This window comes from Globicephala melas, chromosome 11 (assembly GCF_963455315.2).
Source record: "Globicephala melas chromosome 11, mGloMel1.2, whole genome shotgun sequence".
Classification (NCBI taxonomy): Eukaryota; Metazoa; Chordata; class Mammalia; order Artiodactyla; family Delphinidae; genus Globicephala; species Globicephala melas.
In genome coordinates, this window is record NC_083324.2 from 7,868,487 (window position 1) to 7,886,096 (window position 17,610).

General features: G+C 41.6%; 1 protein-coding gene across 8 annotated transcripts in view; it reads left to right on the plus strand.

Moving 5' to 3' along the window:
- The window catches only part of SRGAP3 (SLIT-ROBO Rho GTPase activating protein 3), a 333,106-nt gene that overhangs the window by 304,900 nt on the left and 10,596 nt on the right, over positions 1–17,610 (plus strand). For all 8 annotated transcript variants that reach the window (XM_070046600.1, XM_070046601.1, XM_060307410.1 and 5 more), the window contains one exon: positions 17,045–17,225. In XM_070046600.1, coding sequence (XP_069902701.1) covers positions 17,045–17,225 — 181 coding nt within the window. The remainder of the gene's footprint in view (positions 1–17,044; positions 17,226–17,610) is intronic.

Consider the following 17,610-nt stretch of genomic DNA (forward strand, 5'->3'; position numbering starts at 1 on the left):
ATAATAAGAAAAAAGAGAATATGAGCCTGGATTATATTCATCTCTGTACAATGCAGTTGTAAGATATAATTTTTGACGTTCCTTTTAGTGGAGGAAGGGGCCCATGCAAGCCCAGGTGCCAAGGGCCTGAGAGTCACAACACCTCCCTATGTTGACTGAGCACAGCCCTCCTTTCTCCCTGTGATAGTCTCACTTTTAAAAAATCATTATTCAGCAGTTATTGGCCTTTGTGTTTGTCTTGTGGGACAGTCCCAGGCCCTGTTGGCCACCATTTTTGTCAGGAGAACTGGATATCTCCTCAGGTGACGTTTCTGGGAGTTGGCATAAGAGGCAAGACTAATAGGTGGGTTTTCATATTCTAGTGGGACTATTTCAGTTTCCAGCCACAGAACCTCCAACTCAAACTGACTTAAGCCTAAAAGGGATTCAGATCATATACTTGAAAGTCCCAGGGTAGGCATGGCTTCAGGCATAGCTGGATCCAGGAGCTTAGTAGAGCTTGTCAGGAATGTGTCTCCACCTTGCCGTTCTGCTTCCCTCTGTGTTGGCTTCATCCTCAGGTAGGATCTCCCTGTGTGGTGGTCTCTGGCAACTCCAGGCTTTCCTCATCCTTTTACCCAAAGTCGCAGTGGAAGAGAGCTTCCTTTTCAGAATGGTTCCAAGAAAGCTGCTGGGATGAAGTCTCACTGCATTGCCTTGAGTCACGCACCGAGGCGAGAACCAGTCACTGTGGCCCGAGAGGGAGCTGATGGGTCGGACCTGGGTCCCAGGGCAGGAAAGCACATCTAGGCACAGTGTTCAGCTCTGCCAGAATCCTCAGAGGCTGAAGTCATCCTGAGCTGAGGAAAGTGTCCTGCAGAGCCTATGTTTTGAGATATGAAGGCTGCCACCTTCTGGTTTGCTTTTCTCTGTTCTTCCTTTCCTCTCTTTTCCTACCACCTCCGATCCACCCTCTTCCTCTATCACTTTTAACAGCCCCCCTTCTCGTTCTCTCCATCTGTTGCTTGTTTATTCCTGTGTGTGTGTGTGTGTGCGCGCACGCATGCGTGTGCACGCAGCTCTTGTTCTAGATCTTGCTCTCAGCCTCTCTTCTTCCACTGGTGGAAAACACCTCTTGTCCAACAAGTTAGACTGAGTTTTCAGCATTGAGACCTGTGGGGGCTGCTGGTGGAGGCAGACACATCTGTGAGGAAGTGGGTCAGGTGCCCTCTGAGGAGCCTTGCAGCCTTCCTGGGGCACCCACTTTTGGGGGGCTGAGGTCGCTGTCAGTCACCCTGCACCTGCTGTGTTTCCCCACAGCTCCTCACTGGGGGTGGAAGGTGCTGTGGGCATCAGGACTGAGGAGGGGGAAGGCCAGAGAGCACGGGGCTTGCTGCCACAGGACACACCTGGCAGGCTTCACCCCCACCAAGAAAACCCCCAGAAAATGCTGCCTTGACCCCTCAGAGCAGAGGCACACAGGTCCCTGGAAGGGGATAGATCAGAGCCTTGTGTCTGCTTCTCCAGGAGATACTGCCCCTATTGTTATTTGTCATGCTGCTGGTTTCTGAGAATGACAAAGGTAGGAAGAATCGTCCTGGAAGGACAGTGGTTCTCCCTGGGAGAGCGAGTTCAGGGAAGACTCTCTCTGTATCCTGTGTGTTGGTGTGGGTGCTGAACCATGGACGTTCTCTGGAGAAAAACTAATTGCGTTGTCAAATGTTTACATTCATGCCAACTCCAGCTGAAACAGTCATAGAAATGTTGAGCTGCAGGAATGGTCAAGGGGGCACTGGACTCGAGACCTTTATGGCCATGTGATCTTTGATAAGCCACATAACCTCTGGCCTTGGTCTCCTTATCTGTAAAATGGGAATGGCAGCAGCAAGAGAATTGTGGTCTAGGTTAAAATGAGGTGACATACATGAAAGAGCTTAGCACAGTGCTTGGGACCACTAGATGGCTAGGAAACATCAATTGACTGTGTATCCAGTGTAAATCTTTCCTGGTCCTGATAAAGAAACCGAGTCCAAAGAATTTTATTGATGTAACTATTTATTGGCAGCCTAACTGCCTGATTTCTTACCTACTTCCCTCTAAGACATTTCATGTAGGGGATCCATTGGTATCTTCGTCTCTCTTGATAGTACCCTGTATGAATGGAGCCCAGCCCTTCAAAGGTCAAATAGGCCATAACACCACAACTACACATCCTTGTATTCGATGGCTCACCCAACGAGTGACAGAATTGGAGGACCAAGTCAGTTGTTTGAGAGTCTCCTGCCTTTGCTGTCTCAGCAGATTCTGCACCTAACTGACGCCCGCTGCCCTGTCTTGAGTCTATAACACATCATGGGTGTGAGTGTGGAAAATCCATTTGTGCTTGCTCTTCCTGTCTCCAAGACTTAGGAAGAAACGATGGTTAGGCTAAGAACCCTTGATTGTCGGAAATAAACAATGAAAACATTAAGGCAGCCAGTCAGTAGCAACTTTATTAATACAATGCTAAATGAGGAAGCAGACTGCCAGACAAAGAAACCACAGAAACTGGTAACAGAAACGTGCTCATATAGTTAAAATGTGCACCATCATCCTTTCATTGATATTTTCCCCAAATTCGCCAAATTGCCCTTGACTCCTTGCACATCATCTACATCTAGAAAGCCATTAAACCATTAACTCTTTGCACACATCAGGTATCCATAAATGGGCTTTAGGAGGCCCATTACAGGCAAAATTTATTTCTGTAGGAACGTGTGCCTCTGAGAAGAGGTCCACAGTTTTCATCAGATTGTTCTAGGCATTGACTAGAAATCAGGGTAAGATTTTTACTTGTTTCTAAAATATTGGTTCCCAGTATCTTCTTTAATAAAAAAATTTCAAACACACCGAAAAGTTGAAGATAATTGTACAGTGAACACCCATATAACTACCACTTAGTTTCTACAATTGATAACATTTTGCTTTATTTGCTTTTTCATGTATCTGTCTACCCATCCGTCAATCCATCTTATTTTGTTTTTTATTTATTTATTTATTTATTTATTTATCTATCTATCTATTTTTGCCTGCATTGGGTCTTCGTTGCTACGCACAGGCTTTCTCTAGTTGCGGCGAGCGGGGGCTACTGTTCGTTGCAGTGTGCGGGCTTCTCATCGCAGTGGCTTCTCTTGTTGTGGCGCATGGGGTCTAGAGCGCAGGCTCAGTAGTTGTGGCACACGGGCTTAGTTGCTCTGCAGCATGTGGGATCCTCCTGAACTAGGGCTCGAACCCGTGTCCCCTGTATTGGCAGGCGGATTCCTAACCACTGCACCACCAGGGAAGTCCCTCCATCTTATTTTTAACACATTTCAAAGTAAGTTTCAGTCATCACTGGATGTCTCCCCAAGACACTTCAGCAAGCAAATCATTAAAAAGGGCCAGTATTGTTCATGGTTCTTTTTTTAAAGTAAAATTGCAACACTGAAATGCATAAATTTTAAGTGTTTCATCCGTGAGTTTTTATAAATGCAAAAAATTTGTATAACTCAAACCCCTCTCAAGATACAGAACATTTCCAATACCCCAGAATGTTCCTTCATGCCCTTTCCCACTCAGTCCCTGCCCCAAAAGCCCAAGAAGCAACCGCTGATGTGATTTTTTTCCACCAGAGATTAGTGTTGCCTGTTCTAGAACTTCATATAAATAGAATTGTGAAGAGAGTCTTTCTGCTCTGTCTTCTTCCACTCGGCATAACGTTTGGAGATTCATCCATATAGTATGTATTAGGCAAGGTTTTGAGGGTATTAAAATGGTATTTCAGTCAGTTTACACGTGAAAGCCCAATTCTGCCTGAATGATTGCCACTCTGCCCTGTAAGAAATAAAGACAATAGAAAAACGAGAACAGTGGTCACGTCATTATTTCCTCACCGCTAGTGTAGGGATGGTAAACTGGCCAGCACCACGTGCTTAGGCCTGAAACCTGGGTAGGAATCTCACTGCCTCTTTTATTTTAACCATTTTAATGAGATATAATTCACATACCTACAGTTCACCCATTTAAAGTGTACAATTCAGTGGTGTTTAATATATTCACAGATACGTGCAATCATCACCACAGTCAATTTTTGAACATTTTTTTCAAAAAAATGTTATTTTTGAACATTTTCATCACGATGGAAAGGACCCCCATGGCCTTAGCTCTCATCCCTTACTCTCCTTTCCCTCCCACATTTCTCCCCAACCCTAAGCAACCACTAATCTACTTTCTGTCTCTATGTGTTTATCTATTCCAGACATTTCATATAATGAAATCATGCCATATGTGGCCTTTGTACATGGCTTCTTTCACTTAGCATGATGTTTTCAAGGTTCATTCCTGTTGTAGCATGAATCTGGAATTCATTCCTTTCTATGGCTGAATACTATCCCATTGTGTGGACAGACCGTGTTTGGTTTATCCATTTGTCAGTTGATAGACATTTGGGTTGTTTCCACTTTTTGGCTTTTATGAATATTGCTGCTGTAAACATTTGTATACAACTTTTATGCAGCCATATGTTTTCATTAAAAAAAGCATCATAAATTGAAATTATTATTCTTTACCCCACTGAATGATCTTGGCCCCCTTGTAAAAAATCATCTGGCCATAGATGTATAGGTTTATTTCTGTACTCTCAGTTTTATTCCACTGATCCGTATGTATATCCTTGTTCCAGTACAATATTGTCTTGATTACTGTTGCTTTGTAGTGTGTTTGTTCTTCTTTATCAAGATTGTTCTTCTTTTTCAAGATTGTTTTGGCTATACTGGGGTTAGACCAAACATTTAGACCAAACAGCTGGGGTTCTGATGGTGATTGCGTTGGATTTGTACATCAATTTGGGAGTAGTGTCATCTTAAGTGCTATGTCTCTGATCCATGAACATAGGATGTTTTCGAATTTTTTATATCTTATTTAATTTCTTTCAACAATAATTTGTAGTTTTCAGAATATGAGTTTTACACTTCTTTTGTTAAATTTATTCCTCAGTATTTTATTCTTTTTGATGCTAATCAAAAGATGGAATTGTGTACTTAATTTCATGTTGAATTGTTCATTACAAGTGTATAGAAATACAATTGATCTTAATAATTGTTCTTGTAACCTGCAACCTTGCTGAACTTGTTCATTCATTCAAATAGTTTTTAGTGAGTTCCTTATGATTTTCTATATACAAGATCATAGCATCTGTGAATAGACATAGTTTTACTTCTTCTTTTCCAATCTGGGTGCTTTTTATTTCTTTTCTTTGCCCAATTGCCCTGGCTAGAACCACCAGTACAATGTTGATTACAGGTGATGAGAATGGACATCCTTGCCTTGCACCTGACCTGAGGGGGAAAGCATCCAGTATTTCACTGTTAAGTGTGATGTTAGTTGTAGGTTTGTCATAGATGCCATTTATCAGGTTGAAGAAGATCCCTTCTCTTCCTGGTTTGCTGAGTGTTTTTATCATGTTGGCTTTTGCCAAATGCTTTTTCTTCATCTACTGAGATGATGATGTGATTTTTTTGGTTTTTTATTCTATTGATTGATATATTACATTAATTGATGGGGGCGATGTTAAACCAATTTTGCATTCCTTGGATAAATTCCACTTGGGTGTGGCACAAAATTCTTTTTATATGTTACTGGATTCAGTTTTCTAGTATTTTGTTAAAGATTTTTGCACACATATTCATGAGATATTGGTCTACAGTTTTCTTGCGACATCTTTGTCTGATTTGGGTATAAGATTAATACTGACCTCATAAAATGAGTTGGGAAGCGTTTCCTCCTCTTCTAGTTTTTGAAAGAGTTTGTGAAGAATAGTTATTAATTCTTTAAATGTTTGGTCTAATTTAGCAGCAAAACTGTCTGGGCCTAGACATTTCTTTGCGGGTGGGTAGTTTGGTCTTTTCTTTTTTTAAACTGTTTCAATCTCTTTATTTGTTATAGGTCTCTACAGATTTCCTATTTTTTCTTAAGTTAGTTTCAGTAGTTTGTGTCTTTATAGGAATTTGTTCATTTCATCTAACTTATTCAGTTTACTCACATACAGATGTTCACAATATTGCTTTATAATCCTTTTTTCTTTCTGTAAGGTTGGCCATAATGTCCCTTTTTCATTTCTGATTCTAGTGATTTGAGTCTTCTCTTTTTTTCTTGGTCATTGTAGCTAAAGGTTTGTCAATCTGTTTGATCTTTTTAAAGAACCAGGCTTTGGTTTAATTGACCTTCTCTATAATTTATCTATTCTCTATTTCATTAATTTCTACTCTGGTCTTTATTATTTCCTTCCTTGCTTTAAGTATATTTTGCTCTTCCTTTTTCCAGTGACTTACAGTGGAAGTTTAAGCTATTGACTTGAGCTCTACTTTTTCTTAATACAGGTGTTTACAGCTATAAATTTCTAAGCACTGCTTTAGCTGCATCTCATACATTTTGGTATGTTGTGTCTTCATTTTCATTCATCTCAAAGTATTTTCTGATGTCCCTTTTGATCTTTTCTTTGACCATTGGTTATTTAGGAGGACGTTGTTCAATTCTTCATAATTTTGAGTTTCCTACTATTGAGAAATCAGTAGTTTCATTCTATTGTGATTGGAGAAAATACTTTGTATTATTTATAGTCTTTTAAATTACCTGAAGTTTGCTTTATGGCCCGGAATATGGCATATCCTAGAGAATGTTCCATGTGCACTTGAGAAGAATGTGTATCCTCTTGTTGTTGGGTGGTGCATCCTATAGATGTATGTTAGGTGTACTTGGTTTATAATGTTAAATTTTCTGTTTCTTTGTTGATCTTGTGTCTAGTTGTTCTGTTCCTTATTGGAAGTAGGATGTTGAGGTCTCCAATGATTATTTTTTTGAATTATCTGTTTTTCCCTTCATTTCTGACATTATTTGCTTCATGTATTTTGCTGCTCTATTATTAGATGCATTATATTTATCATTGTTATATCTCCCTAATGGATTGAACCTTTTGTCATTATAAAATGTACCTCTTTATTTCTAGTAATTTTTCTGTGTTATAGCCTGTGTAGTCTGATATTAGGATAGCCACTCTAGATTTCCTGTGGCTGTAGTTTGCATAATATAGTTTCCCCATCATTTTACTTTCGCTCTAATTGTGTCTTTGAATCTAAAGATGTCTCCTATAGACATCATATAGTTGGATCCTGTTATTTTATCTAGTCTGACAGTCTCTGCATTTTAATTGGATTGTTTAATCCATTCACATTTAATGTTATTATTGACATAGTTGGATTTTTACCTGACATTTTCCTTTTTTGTTTTCTATGTGTCATGGTTTTTTATTCCTTTATTTCTTCTTTACCACTTTCTTTTGCATTAAGTATTTTCTAATGTAGTATTTTAATTTTTAAATAATTTTTAAACTGTGTTTAACTATATTTTTGAGTTATTTTTAAGTGGTTGCTCTAGGGCCTGCCATATATGTCCTAACTCTGAGAATGAACTTCAGATTTATACTAGCTTAATTCCAGTAATATGTGAAAATATTACTCATATATAGTTCTATTCCCCTTTCTGTATTTTTGTGGTATTATTGGTATACATATTACATCTGTTAATTTTATAAATGCAGCAGCACATTGTTATAATTTTTTTTTTTACCATCTGTAGCCATTTCCTTAGCCCAGTACAGCTTTGCTCTCACCTCCTTTGTTTTCTAATTGCAAACATATTATACATATATTACATTTCTGTGTGTTATAGGCCCAGCAATACATTATATACATATATTATACACATATTTTTTAGACTTGCTTTTAAAATAAATTAAGAGAAGAAAAGAGAAAAAATATGCATTTATACTCTTTTATGGTTACATAATTATCTTTATTAGTGCTCTCTGTTTTTTCTGTGGATTCAAATTACTATAAGGGTTACTTGTTTTCAACCTGAAAAAACTTCCTTTAGTGTTTCTTATAAGGTAGATTTGCTAGATAACACATTTTGGGTTTTTTTTTTAAATCTGAAGATATCCTTATTTTGCCTCACTTTTGAAAGATAGCTTTTCTAGATTTAAGATTCTTGGTTGACAGTTATTTTTTGGAGCACTCTTAATGTGGCATCCCACTGTCTTCTGACCTCCATTGTTTCTACTGAAAAGTCAGCTGTTAATCTTATTTGGGTTCCCTGAAAGTGATAAATTATTTTTCTCTTAATGCTTTCAAAATTGTCTCCATGCCTCTGACTTTCAGTGTTATTACTGTGATGTGTCTATATGTAGATCTTCTTGCATTTGTCCTACTTGGCATTTGTTCAGCTTCCTAGATGTGTAGGTTATTGTTTTATCAGTAAATTTGGGAATTTTTCAGCCATTATTTCTTCAAATATTTTTTCTGTTCATTTTTCTCTTTTCTACTACTCCTGTTACACGTATGTTGACACACTTAATGGTATCCCACATTTCTCTATGGCTTTGTTCATTTTTCTTCCTTCTTTTGTCTCTTGGTTCTTTAGCTTTCATCATTATTTCTATCAATCTGTCTTCAAGTTTGCTAATTCTGTAGCCATTTCAAATCTACTATTGAGCACCTCTAGTAAATGTTTAATTTCAGTTGCTGTATTTTTTAATTCCAGAATTTTTTTTTTTTTTTTTTTTTTGCGGTGCACGGGCCTCTCACTGTTGTGACCTCTCCCGTTGCGGAGCACAGGCTCTGGACGCGCAGGCTCAGCGGCCATGGCTCACGGGCCTAGCTGCTCCACGGCATGTGGGATCTTCCCGGACCGGGGAGCGAACCTGTGTCCTCCGCATTGGAAGGTGGACTCTCAACCACTGCACCACCAGGGAAGCCCTAATTCCAGAATTTTTTAATTTATAATTTTTATCTCTTTATTGATATTCTCTATTTGATTCGACATTGTCCTCATACTTTACTTCTTTAATCACGGTTTCCTTTAGCTGTGAACATATTTGTAACAGCTACTTTGATATTTGTTAAATTTGACATCTGGTCATTCTCACAGGCATTTTCTGTTGTCTGCTTTTTATTTCCCTCCAGTGTTTGCATCATACTTTTTTTTTTCATACTTTTTGGGTTTTTTTGCATGTCTTCTAATTATTTTTGGTTGGAAACTGGACATTTTAGATAAAATATTATAACAACTCTGGGTACTGGTCCCTACCCTGTGAGGCTTATTTTTTATTTGCTTCTGTGTTTGTTTAACGACTGACTGGACTGTTTCAGTGACATCTGTGTTCCCCTTCCTCCCTTCCCCCATACATACAGTGTTAAGCCTGATGTTACTTCCCAGAGAGGAACAGCTTTGCGTATGCCCACAATCACCTGGGATGACAGTGGTTTTGGTAGGGTTCTCTTTCCCTGACTACATCCAGCTGTTAAACTCCACTAATTGCTGCATGTTTTGCTCTTTTTTTTTTTAACATCTTTATTGGAGTATAATTGCTTTACAGTATTGTGTTAGTTTCTGCTGTATAACAAAGTGAGTCAGCTATATGTATACATATATCCCCATATCTCCTCCCTCTTGCATCTCCCTCCCACCCTCCCTATCCCACCCCTGTAGGTAGTCACAAAGCACTGAGCTGATCTCCCTGTGCTATGCGGCTGCTTCCCCCTAGCTGTTTTACATTTGGTAGTGTATATATGTCCATGCCACTGTCTCACTTTGTCCCAGCTTACCCTTCCCCCTCCCCGTGTCCTCAAGTCCATTCTCTAGTAGGTCTGCGTCTTTATTCCCGTCTTGCCCCTAGGTTCTTCATGACCTTTTTTTTTTTTTTTTTAGATTCCATATATATGTGTTAGCATATGGTATTTTTTTTTCTCTTTCTGACTTACGTCACTCTATATGACAGACTCTAGGTCCATCCACCTCACTACAAATAACTCAATTTCATTTCTTTTTATGGCTGAGTGATATCCATTGTATATATGTGCCCCATCTTCTTTATCCATTCATCTGTCGATGGACACTTAGGTTGCTTCCATTTCCTGGCTATTGTAAATATTAACAGTGTCCTCAGTCATAAATTTTTCTACAAACCAATCCAAACAAACTCTGTCTCCTTTGAAGGAATAGTTTCTGAGGTCATTGTTTGGTATTTGTTTTGACCCTAGGAGGGCTCCTCTCAGCTGTCTAATTCTCTGGTTATCTCTTCCAAAATAGTTGTATCTACATTAGATCTGTGAACCTGCCCCCAGTTGCCTTTCACCACAATCTCCACCGTTCTTGAGAGCACCCTTAGGCCTAAACTTCTCCAAGCTCTGTTTCAAAGTGAAGTCAATTCCTTTGGGAAGAGAGTAGCAGCTGTTTTGCAGCCTACTTCTTCCCCCAGGCAGAATCTCTGAGGTAGAGGTCTGGAGCTGGGAGTGAGGACGATGGCAAGCTTCTGAGTGACCTGCGCATTCTAGGAGCTGAGTGCTTTGTGGAGAGGAAGGCAGCGTCCTGAGGCCCTCTCAGCTTGCCTCTTCTCACAAGGAACCATCACCTCATGAGGTGGGGTAAGGGTGATCAGGGCCCGAATATTCTCACTGGTGCTGTGCCCAAGGCAGAACTTCTATTGTGTAAGTGAAGGTTGGGTGGAATGAGGAGCCCTCACCTCTCTACCGTACTCACCTGGGACTTAGCCTCAGCAACAGGTAGCTGGGGGCAGGAGGAGAAACACTGATGTCCTGCTCCTCCTGGGAAGAAAGCCCTCCTGCTGGAAGCTTGGTGGGAGAGGAAGCCCTATATTCGGGCGACAGGAGTCTGAAGTGGAGTCTGCCTCCCTGAGCTTGTGGGTGCTGGTGGAGGGAGGGAGTAGTCTTTGTTCAAATTGCACAGACTCACTTTTCTTACCGAATTTTCATAGATTTTCTTGAATAGATATTTCTTCATTTGTTGTTTGCCTGTAGGACCATTTCCAGAGGCTTTCAGTCATTGTTTGTTTGCTTGTTTTTGCATTTTTCACAAGTTTCACTGAAGGGTAGATCAGCAGATCTCCCCACAGTGTCCTGCCAGGTTCATCACTCTCCTATCCTCTCAAATAAGATCAAAGCCTTAATACTAGCTGGTGCTGCAGCCAGAGGCAATGAAAGAACCCAAGGTCATGAGTGAACAGAGGAGAAAAGAAGGACCCTGTGGACAGGCCCCAGGTGATTTCATTACTTTGGTTGCAGGGAAGATGAGAGAGAAGAGAGGGCACAGCCATGTTCCTACCCTTTAACGCGGTGACCGTGGCCTCTGATAAATGGTCCTAATGAGATTAGGATTCTCTCTTAAAAGAGGAGAGACAGTGTGTCGGGGGGGTGGGGTGGTGGGTGGGGTGGATAGGGGGCAGTGAGGTGGTTTGAGAGGGACAGAGCCGTCTGCTCTCCCGTGACCTAAAAGAGTCCTCTGTTGTGGCATCATTAGAGAGGGGCATTTGCGCTTCCTCTTGGGTGATAAGTAGAGAAGGATAACGAGTATGGGATTTGCAAAATCGCCAGCCTTCAGATTCTGAAATGAAACCAAAGCTCCAGTCTGTCTTTTCTTCTCCATGTCAGGCCCTGGGCTATTGTAACCACCGCTGAAGTGCTCCTGCCTCCAGCCTCTCCCCTCCAGTCCTTTTCCAATTCTGCAACTGCTCTGCTCCTGGAGTGACTTTTCTAAAGTGTGACTCCAGCCGGGCCTCTACGGGGACAGCCTTCAACCTCTTCTTTAGCTCAGGAATGGCCTCTGTATTTCTTCACTCCCTGTAGGGCCCGTGGGGCACCTACCTGGCCTAACCAGCCTCTCCATAAGCAGGAGTCAAATTGAATACCAGTCATACAGTATGGTATATATGCATATTTATATTTGCACTGTGTCTGTGTAAAGGCCCGGTAGCAGGAATAAGCATATTGTGTTTTAAAAACATCAAGAAGGCTCTATTAATGACACCTGGGACCTGGGCTTAGCTCTCAGCTCATCACTCTCTACTTATATGACTCGCCCCTTGCGTGACAGATCATTTCACCTCAACCTCAGTTTCCTCACCTGTAAAATGAGGATAGTGTGCAGATACTGTTGTGAGGATATCACTTACATGCGATAACATAAGTAGAACCCTTGGCACATGGTAAAAGCTTAATTTGTTCATACAAGTAACAAGTATGTATTGAGTGCCTACTCATCCCAGGGACTGTTGTAAAAGTGGGAAAATAGCAGGAAATAAAATAAAATCCTTGTCTAATGGAGCTCACATTTTAGTAGGAAAAATCAGCAGTAAACAAATTTGGAAACTACGAATTTGTGCACACACACAAAAGTTCAGGTTTTGATCTGATCTATGAAGAAGAATAAAGCAAGAGTGATCTGAAGTTGGTGCTTTTGTAGTTAGTGAAGGGTGGCCAGGAAAGGTCTTGCTGAAGCATTGGCATTTGGGTACAGATCTGAAAGAAATGAGAAAATGGCACACAGTGATCAGTAAATATTTGTGAAATGTGAATGATGCAAATGTCTGGGAAGAAAATATCCCAAGGAAGGCAATAACAAGTGCAAAGGCCCTGTGGCAGGAGTACTTGGCATGTTTTAAAAGCATTAAGAAGGCTCTGTGAATATTTATGCTGTAGTTTTTAGGGGTAAAGTGTACTGATGTCTGCAACTTACTTTAAAATTCATTAAAAAATTAGATGGATGGATGGATGGATAGATAGAGGGATGGACAGATATATGCTTATGTTAGTATAGTAAAATGTTCATAGTAGCATTTAGGTGGTAGGTATATGAATATTCACCCTAAAATTCTTTCAACTTTACTTTGTGTTTGAAAAGTATCATAATGCAGTGTTGGCGGAGAAACATCAGGAAGTCTAGTGAGGCTGGAGCAGACTGAGGGAAGGAGAGAGTACAGAGAGAAGGCCACCGAGGTCTCCAGGGCCCAGAGCGTGGAGGGCCTCATAAGCTGTGAGGAGACATTTTGTGTTTTTTTCTAAGCACAATGGGAAGCCTTCAGAGGGATTTGAACAAGGGAGTTTCATGATCTAATTTATGACTTTAAAAGATCCCTCTGGCTGCTGTGGGGAGAAATGCAAGCAAGCATGAAAGCAAGGAGGCCAGGTAGAGGGACAGTGGTGGTCTGGACCAGGGGGGTGGCAGTGGAGGTGGTGAGGCTGGTCAGATTCAGGGGGCAATTTGAAGGAGCTGCTGATGGATTAGATATGCATTGCCCAAGAGCAGGGCTTTGGCCTCAGCAGGGCAGATGGTGGTTCTGTTTCCTAAGATGGGGAAGATGAGGGAATGAAGTAAGTTTGGGGAGGGGTGTGTGGGAGAGTGGTAAGAGGGAGAATCACATGTTCTATTTTAGGTGTGAAAAAAACAAATAATAGACTTCCTAATAAATGGTAGCTATTATCACTGTTTCTACCCCACACGATTACATAGTGACCTCTGCAAACACACGAGCTCTCTCTTAGCTTGCAGCTCAGCTCTACTCATCTTTTCTTCTCTTCTCCCCCTTACATTTTCCACTTTTCCTCGCTCCTCCACCCGCCACTCCAGACCACCACCAGTGACTGCTGGAGCCTCTGGAAATGAGCAAGCCTCTGCCCGGGTCGGCTCCTTCAAAATTACGGGGGGTGGGATCAGAGGAAGCCCTTGGGGTCAAACCCGAGAGCATGCAGACCGTGGGGTTCAGTTCATGGGCTTGCAAAGCCCTCCGGCCTTTCTGTCTCTGTAGCTAGGCAGACACACAGGTCACCAGGTGGTGCTAACACATGGCTGGTGTGAGATTCAAAGACGCAGCAGAAAGAAGTACGGAGATCTCTCCATTTTACTGAGAAGGTGACTCTGAGTCCAGATCTGAGTTCATTTGACCCATTTAGCCGGGCTGTCATTTTGCATCAACTATGTCAGAGCAGCATGTAAAGACATTTGTCAGGTAGCCATCTGGGGAAAGCTGACTTAGCTGTCAGAGGCCTGCTGTCTGCAGAAGGCTGTCCCAGGCACTGAGGGCTGGGTCCACCAAGAGGCCACTGCATCTCATGGGGGCACTGGCCCAGTCTTCTTGAGCCACCTGCTCACAGAGAGGAGTCCTAGTGTGCATGCATGGGTTGGGGATTAACAGGGAGGGATGATTTCCATGCTGCTCATGGCCCTTAGGAGTCAGTAGCTCTGGTAACAACAACAACTAACTCTCATATGAAGCTAATTGTGTGCCAGGCACAGTTACAAGCACTTCATGTGTAATAACTCGTTTAATCCTATGACAGCCCTATAAGGTAGGTACTATTATTATCATTCCCATTTTACAGATGAGGAAATGGAGGCTTAGAAAAGAGAACTAAGTTGTTCAAGGTCACACAGGTAAAAAGTGGCAAAGCCAGGTATCGTGGCTTTGCCACTTTTTACCTGTGTAAAACTCCATGGTGGACAGGTGGACAGGCTGCGTGGACAGAATCAAGATAATCCACGAGGACAGGAGAAGAGACAGTCCCATGGATGCTCGGCACAGGGAAGGTATCTGCAGGATAGAGAGAGCAGGGGCCACCTTTGTTACTCTTTTGTTTATTAGAATTTAATAGATCTGTCTGTCTATATAGGTGTATATATATGTATTCTCTTTATAATATTAAACATCTTTGTGCTTGCTTTAAAATACAAATACATTAACACTTATACATTACCCATTTTCTACCATTTTCTACCCATTTTCACTTCTCAGGGTACAAGCTACAACACAGGTTAAATAAATCATAGGCTTAACTGTCCTGCTCCCCCAAAAGTCTCCTTCCCAAAGATCACTAGCTGCATGGTCTTGAGCAAAACACTTAAATTCTCTGCACCTCAGATTTCTTTGTGTAGACCCACCCCATAAGCTAAAGCCATTAGTAATTATAATCATAATCACAAGAGCCACTATCAGCTGAATACCTAATGTATTGTATGTCTGTGCTATGCTGAGCACTTTCCGTATCTCTCTCTCTTTTTTTTTTAATGTATTGAAGTCTCGTGTCTTTCTTCTTTTAGATATAATTGATATATAACAGTTTATTAGTATCGGGTGTATAGCATGATGATTCGATATATGTATATATTATGAAATGATCACCACAATAAGTCAGGTTTAACATTCATCACCACACATAGTTACTTTTTTTTTCTTATGATGAGAACTTTTAAGACCTACTCTCTTAGTAAGTTTCAAATATATAGCACAATTTATAGTCACTGTGCTGTATATTACATCCTATGATTTACTGATCTTATCACTGGGAGTTTGTACCTTTTGACTCCTTTCACCCATTTTGTCCACCCCCACCTCTGGCAACCACCAGTCTGTTCTCTGTATCAGTGAGTTTGGTTTGTTTTTGATTTCAGATTCCACATACAAGTGAGATCATACACTATTTGTCTTCTTCTGTCTGACTTATTTTATTAGCATAACGCCCTCAAGGTCCATTCATGTTGTTGCAAATGGCAGGATTTCCTTCTTTTTTTATGGCTGAATAATTTTCCATTGTTTATATACACCAATCTTCTTTATCCATTCATCTGTCGATGGACATTTTGGTTGCTTCCACGTCTTGGCTATTGTAAATAGTGCTGCAATGAACTTGGGGGTGCAGGTATCCTTTCAAGTTAAGTGTTTTCATTTTCTGTGGATAAATACCCAGAAGTGGAATTGCTGGATCACATGGTAGTTCTATTTTTAGTTTTTGGAGGAAACCCCATACTGTTTTCTGTAGGGGCTGCACCAATTTATTTCCCACCAGCAGTGCATAAGGATTTCCTTTTCTCCACATCCTCGCCAACTCTTGTCGTTTCTTGTCTTTCTCATAATAGCCATTCTAACAGGTATGAGGTGATATCTCATGGTTTTGATTTTTGATTTGCATTTTCCTGATGATTAATGATGTTGAGCATCTTTTCATGCACCTGTTGGCCATCTTTTTGTCTTCTTTCATGGATTATCGTTTAAGTCTCCTAAAGGCAACTGAAATGTACAGAAATTATGTAACCTGCCTGCGGTCACACAAACAAGAGGTGACAGAGCTGGGCAGTAGAAGTGTCTCAAGGGCAAGAGCTATGTTCTCATTGCTTAACTCAGGCAGGGCCTGTCACTGACCAGAGAAGAATAAAGCTTTGATGGGTAAATGTGTGTGTGCAAAGAGATATGCTTGATCTATAGCCCCCATAAGAATTCTCCCGCTCCCCAAATTAAGTTCATGGATGAGTGTGTTAGTCAGCTCAGGCTGCCATAATAGAATACCACAGACTGAGGGGCTTAAACAACAGAAATATATTTCCTCACAGTTCAGGAGGCTAGAAGTCCAAGATCAAGGTGCCATTAGGGTTGGGCTCTGCTGTTGTCTCTCTTCCTGGCTTGTAGACAGCTGCCTTCTCACTGTGTCCTCACAAGGCCTTTCCACTGTGCACGTGAAGAGACAGAAAGAGAGATCTCCGACGTCTCTTCCTCTTCTCAGAGTGACACCAGTTCTATCAGATTAGGGCCCCACCCTTATGACCTCACTTAAGCTTAATTACTTCCTAAACACCTCATCTCCAAATACCATTACATTGGAAGTGAGGGCTGCAACATTTGGATTTGAGGGAAGACAGAATTCAGTCCATAACAATGAGCTCTGAAGAGAAGCTTCTGGGAACCCTTAAAAATTGTGTACAATATTTTGCATGGAAGGGAATCCATATATAACATCTGTTTGACTTCCCAAAAGGTAAGAACCACTGGTGGTATTATAAGTGAACAAAGAGGGAAAGGGTTCATGGAAAAATGGAAACAGAGCTGGCATTAAGGGATAGAAGAAAAAGAAATTTCTTATAATATTGTTTTAATAAGTGTTAAAAAGTGGAGAACAAGAAGGGCAGTGGAAGGTAAGGATGTAGTATTTCAGCCCCATTTTCCATTTGGGGAAGTTAGATGGCCTGCCTGAGATCACAGCATGGAGAGTGGACCTGAGCCTAGAACCCAGTGTCCTGAGCCCCAGCCCACGCTGTTTTCACCAGGCTTGTTGTCTGTGCTGCCCCACAGAAGCCAGGGCCATCTGAGTGAGGCTCCTGGGCTGCTCTTCTGCTAGCCTCATAGATGCTCTTCCCCTTGCTTTCCTTCTAGAAGTGGAGCAGATCGAGGCCATCGCCAAGTTTGACTACGTGGGGCGGTCCCCGCGTGAGCTGTCCTTCAAGAAGGGAGCCTCACTGCTCCTGTACCACCGCGCCTCCGAGGACTGGTGGGAGGGTCGTCACAACGGCGTGGATGGGCTCATCCCACATCAGTACATAGTTGTACAGGACATGTGAGTGGGAATTGAGATCTTCTGTGAAGAATGCCATGATTGATTAGTGATGTCTGGAATGGGCACAGGAATGGGAGTACTGGATTGTATGACAGCACTTTGCTCTCCCTGGTATGACACACTTGGTCTTCCGTAAGAATGGATTATGTCTAACCTCCCTTTGAATGGTAACCTACTTAACAAATAAGCAAATTGCTCATCCTTCAGAGTCCACAGGGACAATGTTTGGTGCCCTTGGCTCACCATCCCGGCCCACCTGACAGCCTCCAGGGCGTTTATCACCCACTATGGTTCTCAGTGTCCAGTGGATCTTGCCATATACCTCCACCCTCCTGGGCCTTCCCTGTAGCCAGTGGCCATCCCACTCCCCTCTTAATAGCCCACC